The 14,582-nt window shown below is 41.5% G+C and overlaps 1 protein-coding gene across 1 annotated transcript; it reads right to left on the bottom strand.

The window, feature by feature from the left end:
• Positions 1–5,536: 5,536 nt before the first annotated feature.
• Positions 5,537–12,398, bottom strand: LOC113139344 (GTPase IMAP family member 8-like). Its single transcript, XM_026322486.2, has 7 exons — positions 11,720–12,398; positions 11,376–11,523; positions 11,211–11,259; positions 10,635–10,694; positions 9,538–10,176; positions 9,364–9,429; positions 5,537–9,118 (listed from the first exon to the last, which is right to left on the bottom strand). Exons 3-7 carry the CDS (start codon positions 11,227–11,229, stop codon positions 6,366–6,368), a joined length of 3,537 nt encoding a protein of 1,178 aa, XP_026178271.1. The 5' UTR covers positions 11,230–11,259; positions 11,376–11,523; positions 11,720–12,398; the 3' UTR covers positions 5,537–6,365.
• Between the last annotated feature and the right edge of the window lie 2,184 nt (positions 12,399–14,582).

The following is a 14,582-nucleotide window of genomic DNA, read 5'->3' as shown; positions in this document are numbered from 1 at the left end:
TGTGACTGTGAAAATAAAGTTTGTTTTTTTTTTTTCATTTCTGTTGGTTGAAGCTTTGATCACAACAGGTGTTTGATGTGACATGAGACACACAGACCAGGCTTTGTGTTCGGCTCTGTAGGATTCCAGTTAATATTCATGTTGTAAGTAGGTAAAGATTCATTTGATTCATTCTTTTTAAATCAAATGTTACTTCACTGAACAAACTTTGTCTAAAATGCCTCATGGGTTGGATGATAAAACAGTGAAAGTTGAGGAGCAGGTCAGTTAGACGACCTGAGAGGTTTGTTCACCAGGTTCAGCCTGACAAACAACAACTGAGATTGTAGATTTAACTCATGATTCACTGGAGCTCTGTGTGCACTGACATGCAGTTCCTAACACTGCCACACAGTGTCACCATAGGGTCACCATAGGGTTGTCTTAGTACTTACAACACATCAGGTGACCCAGTCCAGCCCTGTACGTTAATCCATCACCAGCCAGTGTGGCTCCATTTCTTTGAACAACCATTTGCAGCTTCAACCAGCTGGTGCACACAATCTGATCATAGCAACAAGAATAAAATACTGACACATGACATACCATCAACATGAGCCTGTCATATCCCAGCATGCACTGCGTCAGGAGCAGCTTCAGCGCTTTACAGTAAAACCTTTCCAAGGAAGTGGTCAGTTTTAGACCTGAAGTAATTAGCAGTTTGTATATTTTCACTTTGTGTCATTAGTGACAATTCAGACCCTAAAAGCCAAAGATCCTGAACCTTAAACACTTTCCCTTCAACACCATCTCATGTTGGATAAACACTTTGAATAGAATATGATAAACCTTCCAACCAACTTCAAACCCAGTGTTTTGGTTTAGGTGGAAAATGTTTTAAAGAGCCCAGCACAGTATGTGATTTCAGTGGTACAAAGAAGAACATGATGCAGCTGCTATAGCTGCAAATAATTAGACTTAGAGCTAAATGTTGGTACAGGAAGTGCCTTCTACACAGGTGAACTCCCCTTGTTCTCTTTGTTCGACGGAGCGAATGACAAACAGAAAACATGTCTCTTTATTTATTTACATGTTTATTCAGTCTAACGCTTTTAAATAAACAGGCCAAGCAACAAACGCTCTAAAAACTCTCTAAAAACTGTTCTCTAGACGTTTCCCCTTTTCAAAGCACCAAGCAAACAGCCAACCTGTTTCCTGTTTCAGAGTAAACACAAGGCTGTGAGTAGCAGCATTAGCGCTAACTATGCAGCTAACGTCAACATGTCCATCCATCCATCTTCTATACCCGCTTTTCCTGGTTCAGGGTCACGGGGATCTGCTGGAGCCTATCCCAGCTCTCTCTCGGGTGGAAGGCAGGGGTACACCCTGGACAGGTCACCAGTCTGTCGCAGGGCCACATATAGACACACAAAGACAGACAACCTCACACACTCACACTCACTCCTACGGGCAATTTTAGAGTCACCAATCAACCTAACATGCATGTTTTTTGGACTGTGGGAGGAAACCGGAGTACCCGGAGTAAACCCACGCAAGCACAGGGAGAACATGCAAACTCCACACAGAAAGGCCAGGATGCGAACCCACGACCTTCTTGCTGTGAGGCAACAGTGCTAACCACTCAGCCACCATGCTGCCCCGTCAACATGTCCATGTTATGAAAATAAAATGTATTTAAAATATAGAAACTCACCACTGAAAGATTGTAGGACTGATCGTGGACTGTTGGTCTGGGTCCAGGTGTTGTGCCAAAGTTTATCCCCGACCGGAATAGTATCCGTATCGTATCAATCGTATCAACTATGGATCTTTTTGTCCACGATGTTTTCTAATGTGTCTTGTAGTTTGTTTGTCTTTCTGTCCAAGTGATTCCAGCCCTGTCAGCGTTGTGTCAGGCTGTAGTGTATTTGACGTGTTTGTGGAGTTTCTCCAATGCTCTGAGATTGTAGGGTCCCTGTTTGGAAGCTACATCCAAACACGCTGTGATCTGATCTTCTCTTAGTAGAATATACTGAATCAAACAGCCTGTACGTTGGACAGCTACAGTTAAATAGAGGTCGACAGGAAATGTAAACAAGCCTACAATAAGCTCATCACATTGTCAACAACAATTGTTTGTATAACCGACTTTTAACTGCAAACTAAATGTGGGTCTAGTTTTGGATACTGTTATGAATGACTCAGAATGATCACAACCATCATGTTATTGCATAGTATGATGTTACAGGGGGATACACATTATCTCAGATGCAGTTTCTCACCTGACATAAATTGTGTCCCTTTTCGTTACACAGATGTTTTCACCATCCTCATGTGTTTAAAGTTGTGTTCATGCTTAATGACATGTGTCATCTAAAGGTTGAGTCATGGCAACTGGACTTGCAGTTTTAAGACCGAAACGTTTCACCACCCATCCAGGTGGCTTCATCAGTCAGAGAAAGCTGGACTGGAACCTCCTGTTTATCTCCCAGGTTGGTTACAGTCCACCCCTAGACCCATAGGCTCATTAGCTGAACTGAAGGGAGCAGAAGAAGAGTGTGTGTCTGTGTCTGTGTGTACTGACTGTGTCAGGTTGAAAGGAGACAGGAGATTGTGAAATTCATTGGCCAGATGGACACCAGACATGAATATTAAAATCTCCACAAATGGGCAAGTTGCCATAAAGCAAACCAGAGAACTCCAAAATAAAATCCTCATTAAATTTAGGTGAATGATAAACAACAGCACAGTACAGTGTCATGAACTTGGTCGTGGTCAGGAGCAAACTTCAACCAAAAACACAGGAGTGAAGGGAAAGGGGCTTTATTGAACAAAAAACAAGATTAAACAAGAACTAACACACAAGGCAGGAGTACACCAGGACATGAAACCTGAACATGAAGACAAGACAGGGACTCAAGGGCAACAAGGCATGAGGGTCTGGGTCACACACTTAGGGAGACACACCAGACCAAACAAGAAAACATGAACATGAAAATCAGGGAAAACAAGGCATGAAAACACAAGGGCATAAAACATGGAACGGGACAAAGACACTTGAACAGAGGGGACAAAGCATGAACAAGGTAACAAGACAAAAAACCTGAATCCAAAAGGAAGCTAGACGAACATGCAAGACATGGTGAGGACATGCACAGAGAAAACCAGAACAACTTAACTTGGAGAAACAAAAGGGCAATCCAGGACAAAACAGCTGAGTAGGATGTGGCAGAGAGAAGCAGGCAAACAAGGCGTGGACATAGGTATCACAATAGACAAGGTAGGACAACAGACATGGTACAACAGACAACCTGGCAAAGACACAGTGACTGAACCAAGGTATTTGAAGTGAAGGACAAAACAAGGCACAGGTGAAGACAATAACTAATTAGGTCAAAGTAAAGTGAACAGAAATGAAACAAAACTAGATCCTGCCATGATCCTTTTCAAAATAAAATAAACAGGAAGTCCAAAACTGCGGATCATGACATACAGGACACACAAATTGAGCCTCAAACAGTTGCAGCTATGAGGAAGTGAGCAGCAGCTAAATTTCTGCTTGAATATAGAAGCCAGATCCCCATTGGGACCAGACACTCATGGGGGCCCAGCAAAGAATAGCCTGGAGGGAGGAGAAAGAGCTGTTGTCCCCTGGTTTTAACCAGGTCTCTGTGAGGTCTCCAATTCATTTCTGCATCTCCAGTGCAGAGGAGAGGAGAAACAGGAGACCAGGAAAGGGAAGGGAAGCAGGAGTCTGGCAACAAGATGACCGAAGGAAAACACAGCAGACTATAGTCATACACAGGGAACAGTCAGGTCACAGTACAGTTCAGCAACTAGGAGAAGTGGAGAGCTGGTATGAGAACTGTCTCAACCTGATGCCCAATCAGAACCAGGTGTGATTGATCACCACAGGAGAACACATGACACACATGGAGGGAAAGAGACAAGAGGAAGGAGAAAACCAGGGAACCAAAGCAGATACAGGCATCAATCAGTGATGAAACATAAAGTTACCTAGAACTTAACTGGAGTGGACACAGGAAATAAAAGTTCCAAACCAGAAGCCAGAACATAAACATATTTGAAACTGAAAGAAGAGTCTCATTAAATGTTGTTACATTAAAGATGTGGAACAATGTGTTGGTTTATTCTCCTAATTACAGAAATAACCACAGAAACTCTCCATCATGGAAATAATAAAATCGGTGCAACAGAAGAAGATACATCATCTTTTTATTTGACATGTTCTTTTCTTCTCAGATTCTGTCATCTACATTACCCATGATGCACCTCTACACCAGACTGTTGGGTGGGAGATAGTGGTGTGCCCCCATTAGTTATGTATCCTGTAACTTTAAGCTCTGAAGCTTTGTTGTCATGTAGTTAAACTTATGACATTAAATTCAGTTTCTTCAGGTCACTGTTCTCCCTCAGACATTTCAGAGGTTTAAGTGTCTCAGATTGACAAGAACAGTTTACGGGGCCCAATATGCAGACAGAATCTTTTATTAAAACAGTTGAAATACTCAGGGGAAGACAGTTCTTAGAAAGCCTTGATCAAGGAGTCAGGGAGAAGGCGATCCAAGGCAAGTTCATTTATATAGCACAATTCATACACAGAGTAATTCAGAGTGCTTTACAGAAATAAAAGACAAGTTAAAAGTACAGAGGCAAGAAGCAAAAACAGTAAAATATTGAAAAAATAGAATAAAAAATGTACTCAGAATGAAATTAAAGAACAATGAGGGCAGATAAAACACTATCAGTTCTCATATCCAGCGATCAAAAGAAAGGTTTTTAGTTTGGACTTAAACATTGCCAGAGATGAGGCCTGTCTAACATCATCAGGAGACTATTCCAGGTTTTAGCTGCATAAAACTGAAACGCTGCTTCTCCCTGTTTAGTCCTGACTCTGGGCACGAGCAGAAGGCCTGTCCCTGATGTTCTCAGAGTTCGAGATGGTTCATATGGCATCAACATGTCAGAGATGTACTGTGGTGCTGAGCCATGAAGAGATTTATACACAAGCAGTGCTGTTTTAACGTCTATTCTCTGAGAGGCAGGAAGCCAGTGCAGAGATCTGAGAACAGGAGTAATGTGGTTGTACTTCCTGGTTCTAGTCAGGACCCGAGCAGCAGTGTTCTGAATGTACTGTAGCTGCCTTACAGCTCGTTTTGAGAGACCCGTGAACAGGCCGTTACAGTAATCTAACCTGCTAGAGATAAAAGCATGGATGAGTCTTTCCAAGTCTGGTTTAGACATGATCCCTTTGATTCTGGCAATGTTTTTCATCCATCCATCCATGTTCTATACCCGCTTTTTCCTGAAAGTCAGGGTCACGGGGATCTGCTGGAGCCTATCCCAGCTCTCTCTCGAGTGAAAGGCAGGGTTACACCCTGGACAGGTCACCAGTCGGCAATGTTTTTGAGATGGTAAAATGCTGACGATGTTATCGATTTAATGAGGCTGTTAAAATTCAAGTCTGAGTCCATGATTACCCCTAGATTTCTAACTTGATTTTTAGATTTTAGAGAAAGAGACTCGAGGTGACTGCTGACACTTTCTCCTTGTTTCTGAGGCCCAAAGATGATTATTTCAGTCTTGTCACTGTTTATTTGGAGAGAGTTGTTTTGCATCCACACAGTGATCTGTTCAAGACAGCTGCACAGTGAATCGACTGATCCATATTCACCAACTCTGAGTGAAATGTAAATCTGAGTGTCATCTGCATAGCTATGGTAGGACACATTATTGCTGCACATTAATTGGCCTAAAGGAAACGTAAAGATTGAACAAAAGTCCCAAGATGGACCCCTGGGGGACCCCACATGTCAACACCATTTGGTCTGAGACACAGTTGGCAATTTCAACAAAGCACTTCCTGTCTTCAAGATAGGATTTAAACCATTTAAGCAGTACTAGAGATATTGTAAAGAGACTTTATGGACACCCAGTATATGAATTCAACAAATCTTCAACGTGAGAAAATTAAAACTGTTCAAAGCTAATCATCTCCATAAACAGTGTCCAGTGTTATCATTCATGTGTCTTTTCTGAACTGTAGGTCCAGCTGCGTCAAAGACGGGCCATTGCATTTTACACAACTCAGAGATGCCAACATACAGAGCATTGCAATAATCAAGCCTGGAACTGATTAAAACATAGATCTCGATCTCGAGGTCAGGATGACTTAGAAAAGGTTTAGCTTTGGCCAACAGTTGATAAAAACTCATCTTGACTACACTGTTGATCTGTTTGTCAAATGACTGTCAAAGAAAACCCCCAGATTTCTGACATTTGAACTGAACCTTAAGGACAAGGGGCAGAAAACTGAATATCTGGAGCTGCTTGGTTGTTGGGATTTTTACATCAAACCAGTCACATCATAAAAAGTTGCAGCGTGATTTGTCAAATTCTTTCATAAGTTTTTCTACCAAGTCACTGAGTTCTTGGTCGTGTGTCATCTGCAGATTTTCCTTTTCCTCATTTTTCACATTCTTCATTTCATCTTCATGTCTTTTGAATAAATCATTGATTTGTTTCAGATTTTCTTTCTTTTTGGTCACACATTTCACTAAGTCTCTAAGTTCTTCCCTCTGAGCTGCTAATTCATTAATGTATTTCTCTTTGAATCCATTGAACTCTTCAGCTTTCTGTCGGGCCTCCTCCTCATACGTCGTCTTTAAATTCTCTATTTTTTTCTTATAGTTCTCCTCTAAGTTTCGTTTCTCTTTCTCCTCTTGTTCTCTTCTGACTCGATCTTCTTTTTTTATTTTATTTTCATATTTCTCTCTTTCCTTCTCATATTCTTCCTGGAGCTTTTTAAGTCTTTCTCGTTCCTCCTGTCGTCTCTGTTCTTCTTCTTGGTATCGTCTGTCCCACCGCTCTTTTTGTTTCTTCTCCCAGTTCTCTCGTTCTTTTCTCATCTCTTCTCTGTTCTGCTCCAGTTTTCTGTCAATAGTTTCTTTTTCCTCTGATTCTGATTTGATCTTTTTTGTCAAAGCTTCAAGTTTCTGTTCCCACTCCTGTCGCTGAATTTCTTCCTGCTGTTTCCTCTTCCTGTCTTCTTCTTCTCTCTTTTCCTTTTCTTTCTTTCTCTCCTCATGTTCCTTCTTGATGTTTTCCTCCTTTTCTTTAAGTTGTTTTTCTCTCAGTTTTCTCTCCTTTTCAGTTTCCTCCCTCTGTTCTTCCATTCTTCTCTTCATTTCTTCCATTTCTTCCTCATGTTTTCTCTCTAGTTCCTCCCTCTCTCTCCTCATCTCTTCTTCCTTCTCCTTCAGGATTCTCTCCATTTCTTTCTTTATCGCTGCTTCAGCCTCTTGCAGCATCTCGTTGGTGTAGCAGCTGCCTCCATTTTCCTTCACCATGGTGTCGATCTTGTTGATCAGTTCACAGACTTGTGTCTGGTTTTGTTGATCATAGTTATTAAACACATGGTATCTTCCTCCACAGTCTCTGATCAGTTTCTTAAAGGAATCATCACATTTTTTCTCTATATATTCTTCAATGGACAGTTTGTCACGTTCCAGGTCATCTACCCTGGTGAACAGAATGATGGTGAATTTTTCTGAATTCTTTCCAAAACATTTCTTGACGAGTTTTAGCGTCTCCTTCTCCTCTGGTGTGAGTCGGCCGATCTGTAACACCAGCAGGAAGACATGTGGACCTGGAGCCAGAAGACTGATGCATTGAACCATCTCCTCATTAACTTCTTCATGGGACAAATCTGTGTCAAACAGACCAGGAGTATCGACCACAACCACAGGACGACCGTTCACTTCACTTTCTGCTTTCTGACAATATTTGGTGACTGATGTTTGACTGGATTCAGCTCTAAACTCCTTCCTTCCTAGAATAGTGTTTCCTGAAGAGCTCTTTCCACAGCCAGTCTTCCCCATCAGAACAATCCTGAGACAGTCTGGACTCTGCTTCTCTTCTTTACTCTGCAGCTTGTTGATATATTTCTCCTGCTGTATCACTTTATGAATCTGGGCCTGCATGAATGTTCCCACTGTATAGCAGCCTGGTTTGTCCTTGTTCTGTCTCATTGTGTCCACAGTGTCCAACAGCTCAGAGACCTGCTGCTTGTCTCTGATGTTGAGAACAACAGATCTTCCTCCACAGCTCTGACAGAGCTCCTGGATGTCTCTGTTCTCTCTGACAAAGTTAACAACAACTGGAGCTGTAGGATCTGACTCCACAGTGAACAGGATCATGGTGAAGTCATTGACTCGAGAGCTGAACGTGTACTGGATGATCTTTAACTCTCCCTTGTCTTCATCAGTGAGGGGATCCACAGGTAGGACCAGGATGAAGGCATGGATGCCCTCAGGATCACAGAGGGAGATACACCTGAGTGATTCCTCCATCACTGCCTCCTGAGGTTTTCCATCCAAGGCAGGCAGCTCCACCAGGGAAACCCAACGTCCACACACCTCTGCCTGCTTTTTAACACACTCTGAGGAGTTGGACACTGGATGACCTAAGATGGTTTTGGCTGCTGAGGTCTTTCCCACTCCAAATGGCCCAAACAGAACCAGGTTCAGAGAGGGTTTGGACCAGTTCATCACTGTCATGGGATCAGTGTCTTCAGTTAAAGTGAGACACCGTCCTCTGTTGTCTGTCACTATATTTTCTATTTTTTGCATTAACTCTTGTAGGTCACTGTCTGAAAAATGCTTTTTGTCCAGATTGACTCTGTGCAGCCTTTGTTTGCAGTCCTGGATGAGGTTTTTCACTGAGGAACTCTGTCCCTCTACATTTTGCGTCATGACGACCAGTGAGTGTTTCAAAGCATCTGGACCAAACAGACTCAGGATGAACTTCAGTGAGTTTCTGTTCTCCTCAGTGAAATCAGAAGGTTTCACCAACAGCAGCAGAACATTTGGACCAGGTGAACAAAGAGTCACACATCTCTTCACTTCTCTTCTCTGGTTCTCCTCAGTCAGACTGAAAACATCTGGAGTTTTCACCACAGTTACTGGTTTTCCTCTCCACTCTCCACAGGAAGCCACACTCTGTCTGGTTGGTGAAAGTTTTTGCTGATGATGAAAAACTTGGTCCCTGATGATGAAGTTGCCAAGTTTTGTCTTCTTGTCGTCACTTTTCCCCAACAGCACAATCCTGAGTGGAGGAGCTATAACACAACAGAGAGAAAGATGAAATGATCCAAAGGATCTGGATGTTTCAGTGATCACACATGGACAAACATCAGAGGCTCAAATCTCTGCACTTCACTCCCATGAGGAGATCTCTGCAGTCACCTGTGGCCTCAGGATCTGTCCTGCAATTCATAGGGTCAACATTTGGTTCAAAGGTCAAGGGTCATCCAGGGCTCACACTTAAATCTGCATTTGAAAACACAGTGATGAGTTTACTTACTGGGAGATGGAGGTTTAATCCCAGACATCATTGTTTGTGGACTGAGTAGTGAAAGTGCACGGAGCCCTGTGAAAAGATCACATGACCATCTCCATGTTAATGTTGTAATTGAACCAGTGAAGCTTTGGTTACCTTGTCTCTTCATCACCTTGTCAGATTTGTTTCTACACTTACCAACAGCTTTAACAGCATCTGTGATAGAAGTCTGTGTTTCTGGTTGTTTCACACTTTGATGATCAGATGGTGAAGTTTCTGCTGGGTCCTCGAACACATCACAGCTCAGATGTTCTCCTCTGTTCTCCTTCACAATCTGACCCAGTCGTGTTAACAGCTCTGGAAGTTCAAGATCCTTCTGCCACAAAAATCTGTTTCTGCACATTCTGATCAGGTCTTTTAATGGTGGATGCTGCCTGTACTTTTTCATGGACCCTGAACTCTCCTCTCTGGGTGCTGATATCAGAATCAATGAATGATCAAATGATTGATCACTGAACAGTTCAAGGACTCTGCAGAGTCTCAGCCTGAGTTCCTCAGTGAAGTCTTCAGGCTGTAGAACCAGCAGAAACACATGAGGTCCAGGATCAGAGAGTCTCACACAGTTTCCTACATGTTGTGTCAGTTTGTATTGGGAGATGTGAGGATGCAGCAGATCTGAGGTGTTGATGAGAACAATTTTTTTGTCCTCCAATGGTCCACCAATTCTCACACAGTCTTCAAGTGCTTTGTCGAACACAGTCTGTCCCAGTATGAGGTTCCCCACTGAGCTCCTGTCAGACCAGCTGTTCCCCAGTAGAACCAGCCTCAGCTCTGACACTGGAATGAAAACACTCAGTGTTGATTTAATCCAAAACAACAAACTGAAATTGATTTACAACCATCTTTCTAATGTGGACATGGAGAGAATGACTAGATTAAAATTGAACTGATGTTGAAAATCTTCAACTTCTAAAATGTAATTTAAATATTAGGTGATTAGTTTTATTATCATCAATAATTCCAGTTCATTTCAATCAGACATATTTCCCATAAATGTGTCTCTTGCAGTTTTATGGTCCCAGTAAAGATCATTCTGTGAAAGTCCTTGTTTCCTCAAATCTCTTGAACAGTCCAAAGTTAACACAATGTTCCAGGTTAAAATGATCCAGAATCATTGTAATTTTGTCCTTCTGCCCTTTATCTTTGTCGTTAGCAGGTAATTAAATCAATAAATTGCTGCTAATTCAGATCTTAACACATCACAATGTTTTGTGACCCAGTTCATTTTGACTCACTCTCAGGTGGCAGAAATTCAAAGCTGTTTCTGCGCTTCAGTGGTCGCACATCACCTGTGACTGTGGAGGAAACATGACAAATTGGTCATTAATTACATTTCAATGATTGTTGATAAGTTTTCAAGTTTTTTATAATAATAGGTTTTAATTTTACTTTAAAATTTACTTGTAATTGACTTTGTTCTTTGAGAGCAACTGTGAAAGCAAACAGTTTTGCTCTTGGATCAATAAAGTTTGAATCTTGAAAAATAATTTAAACTTTCATAACTTTCTTTCTTATTAAATGATGATTATTTTTGTGTCATTATAACCTTTCATTTCAAATTCTCTTTGTCAATGTCTTAAATATTATTTATTGAACAGCAGATCAGCCGTTGACTCGATGTGACGTCTGTTTCTTCATTATGTTGTAAACAAAAGTCTAAAAACTTTGTTCAGAGCTGTTCCAGAGACAGAGGAAGATGATTGACTGAACCATGAAACACAGTGAAGGTGCCAACCAGCAGGACTCAAAGACCCAACATGAGGAACCTGAATAATTCATGTCTCGTCTGTGATGAGTCTCAGTGGACTCACCTGGTGCTGCAGCTGCCATGATGTCTCTCTGCTGGAAACACTGATTCACCTGGAGGGAAGAATCAGAGCAACTCAGCTTCTTTTACAGCGAAGCCTCTTATTGACTCACCACAGAATTCATTCATCAATAGGTGTGATGGTCTGTGGAAACCAGTGAGTCCTGACCTGTGTCTGTGCTTCTGCACCGTGTCCTCTGATCTCAGCAACTGTCCTGGATCATCTGAGCATCATCATCCCAATAAGAACAAGAAGAAACTCATCAGGACACAGTCACAGTCCAGTTAGGGTTCAGTTGGCTAAACCAGGTGAGAACCTGCATGTTTAAAATAAAAACGTACAAAGAAAAGTTGATTATTCAGTTTAACGACAGACTGAAACAGCTTCAAGCTACAAACAGTAAATCTTCAGTTTCCTGCCTTATCAAAGTCCTGAACATTGAAGTGTCGCTGTGTTTCAGTCGGTGTCAGGTGTTGATTGATAAAAACCTGTTTCACCTGACACTCACTCACCTGATGATCAGGGGTCGATGAGGACGAAACACAATCAATAATCAATTTTCAGTCGTTCCTGATTCTTTAACTTCAGATCGTTTCTGTTGGTTTTACTGAAGTTAACGCAACAAGTAAAGACAAGTGAGACAAATAGAGACAACACCTGTGTCAGCCTGGGGCAGGTGAAAGTGAAAGAATGCAGGGTGCGTTCACATGCTTCAAAATATGTGGGAAAAACCAACACAAGTTATTTATTAATGGAAAAATGATTTTCATTCATTCAGTCAAGAGCCTGTTTCAAATGTGCTGCAGGAGCTTTATATATTTATTCTATACAATGAAGAGTCTCACACACACTTTAGTGTTTGAAACTCAACATATTTGATCATGTTCACTGACTTTCATTGTTAGACTCCCCTGATGTGCAGATTAAATATAAGATGACACTTTGTTAGTCCCATAATGAGAAAATTCAACAATACAACAGCAGCATTACTGTATTTACACACGTATATACAATATATGATACAATAAAAATACAATTAAATATATAATAAAACAGAAAATCTATGATAAATCACAGAAACAGGATTTGGAACAAACTGCTCAAATTCAGTGCAGCATAGTGGCTGAGTGGTTAGCACTGTTGCCTCACAGCAAGAAGGTTCCTGGTTTGAAACCCATCAGGGGCCTTTCTGTGTGGAGTCTGCATGTTCTCCCTGTGCTTGTGTGGGTTTTCTCCAGGTACTCTGGTTTCCTCCCACAGTCCAAAAACATGTATGTCAGGTTGATTGGTGACTCTAAATTGCCCATAGGAGTGAGTGTGAGTGTGTGAGGTTGTTTGTCTCTATGTGGCCCTGTGATGGACTGGGGACCTGTCCAGGGTGGACCCCTGCCTTTCACCCAGAGAGAGCTGGGATAGGCTCCAGCTGATCCCTGGGACCCTGGTTAGGAATAAGGGGGTACAGATGATGGATGCTCACATTCAGCTGTGTAAAGACTCACCAACCAGACTGGAAGACACAGCACAGAGTTTGTGGCATTTTAAGGTTTGGGCCTGATGTTCTGCATCACTGATGTTCTTCTCTGTCAACAGAGAAATGTCAACAGCCATTTGACTGACAGGTCACTTTTGGCTACAAGACTTCCTGTTTCACTTATGATCTGAGTTTTAAATCAACACAGAGACTGAAGCAACTTGAGACAAACTAAACACAAACAGTTTGTGGAAAAATCCTGAAAACCTGAAAACAATTATTTCACATATGTTATGAATATTAATCTGGAACCTGGAACCAGTCTAGGCCAGGGGTCTCCAACCCTGGTCCTCAAGCTCTACTGTCCTGCAGGTTTTCCAACTATCCCACAAAAAGTTATTGTTAGGATCAAAAGTCTAAATTGTTTATCATAGAATTTATTCACTGCTATAAGTAAATGTACATGTGATCTTGTTGTGTAATTGAACTTTTGACTGCTTTGAATGTTGACAGCTCAACACATGTCAGTTGTGCATATGTTGAAAGAATGTATGCGTTTAGGAAGTGAAACAGACCCGCTCTGGGTCAAGGAACTTGTGACACCAAGTGCCCCCTGTTTGAACTTCATGAATCTATAGGAACAAAAGCCAGTTTCCTTGTTTCTAAAGCGAACGTGATATATGTTAAAGGTCTTCTGTGCAACTATTGTGTAACCTTGTTTGCTATAAATAAAGAAGTCTGTGTGAAGCTCGGGGCTGCAGCCACAAACCCAAGAAGAGACGTCTTCTTGCAGCCACGAGCTGATCCCAGCCTGAAAAGATGCAACGTGTCTCTTGTTAAATGTTTGAGTAGAACCAACAGTTATCTCTTATTAATCCCTGCCCTTCCAGCTCCTGATTGGCTGAACACACCTGGTCCAGGTAATCAGCAGCAGGAGCCATAAACTGACCATAAGCTGGTCCAGCACCTGGTCTTCACTGCAGAATCATGACAGTTCTGCTGCCTCATTGCAAATATTTAGTTATTCATAATTTTATTTATTCTAATTTCGATATCAGCAGCCAAACCCAGTGAGTGGCAGTTTTAGTTGTGACATAAGAAGCTTCAGACAGAGCAGATGCCTGTTCTAGGATCAAATATTTACTAACTGAAAAACAGGATTTTAAAATACACATTTCAGGTTTGTATTGATGATCAGGGATGAGACAATAAATGACAAAGAAAATCTCAGGTTTTAGTTTAACCCGTTAGAGTCAAATGTGCTAGTTTGGCTAAATGATCAGTTTTACTGATTTGATCCAGTTCACTCACCTGCTGGACGTCTTCCCCGTGTCACTGCCCAGAAATGACTGAAGTGAAACCAAAGATGATTCAGTGATTTTATATTCAGTCACTGTGGGCAGAGCCAGGAGGCTGGATAAGGGATTTACTTTCACTTATCAACCAACCAGAACATTTATCACCTTTTCTCAAAATATCTGGCAAAGATCTTTTGTTTTTCAGACAGGGCTGCATGTCAAGTAGATGTTTATCCACAATCATCCATCTGTGGTCAGACTTTACTTTCTGTTTAACAGAAACTGGATTTGGAACAAACTGCTCTAATCCAGGTGTGTAAAACTTATAGAGACTCACCAACCAGACTGGAAGACACAGCACAGAGTTTGTGGCATTTTAAGGTTTGGGCCTGATGTTCTGCATCAGTGATGTTCTTCTCTGTCAACAGACAGAAATGTCAACAGCCATTTGACTGACAGGTCACGTTAGCTACAAGACTTTCTGTTTCACTTATGATCTGAGTTTTAAATCAACACAGAGACTGAAGCAACATCAGACATAAATGAAATAAATAAATTTACACATTATAGATTTTTCTGTTTCCGTTTATTATCAAAATGTCTTGA

The sequence above is a fragment of the Mastacembelus armatus genome, chromosome 9 (genome assembly GCF_900324485.2).
Source record: "Mastacembelus armatus chromosome 9, fMasArm1.2, whole genome shotgun sequence".
NCBI classification, from domain to species: Eukaryota; Metazoa; Chordata; class Actinopteri; order Synbranchiformes; family Mastacembelidae; genus Mastacembelus; species Mastacembelus armatus.
The sequence above is the reverse complement of the archived record's forward strand: the minus strand, read 5'-3'. Positions and strand labels throughout refer to the sequence as shown.

Bases quoted from the DNA above. Each gene is read 5' to 3' on its own strand.
- LOC113139344 (XM_026322486.2), bottom strand. The intron at 10,177-10,634 runs GTGAGTCAAAAT...TTTTCATTCCAG, and splicing joins TGAATTTCTGCCACCTGAGA to TGTCAGAGCTGAGGCTGGTT. The intron at 9,119-9,363 runs GTAAGTAAACTC...GTTGTGTTATAG, and splicing joins GATTAAACCTCCATCTCCCA to CTCCTCCACTCAGGATTGTG.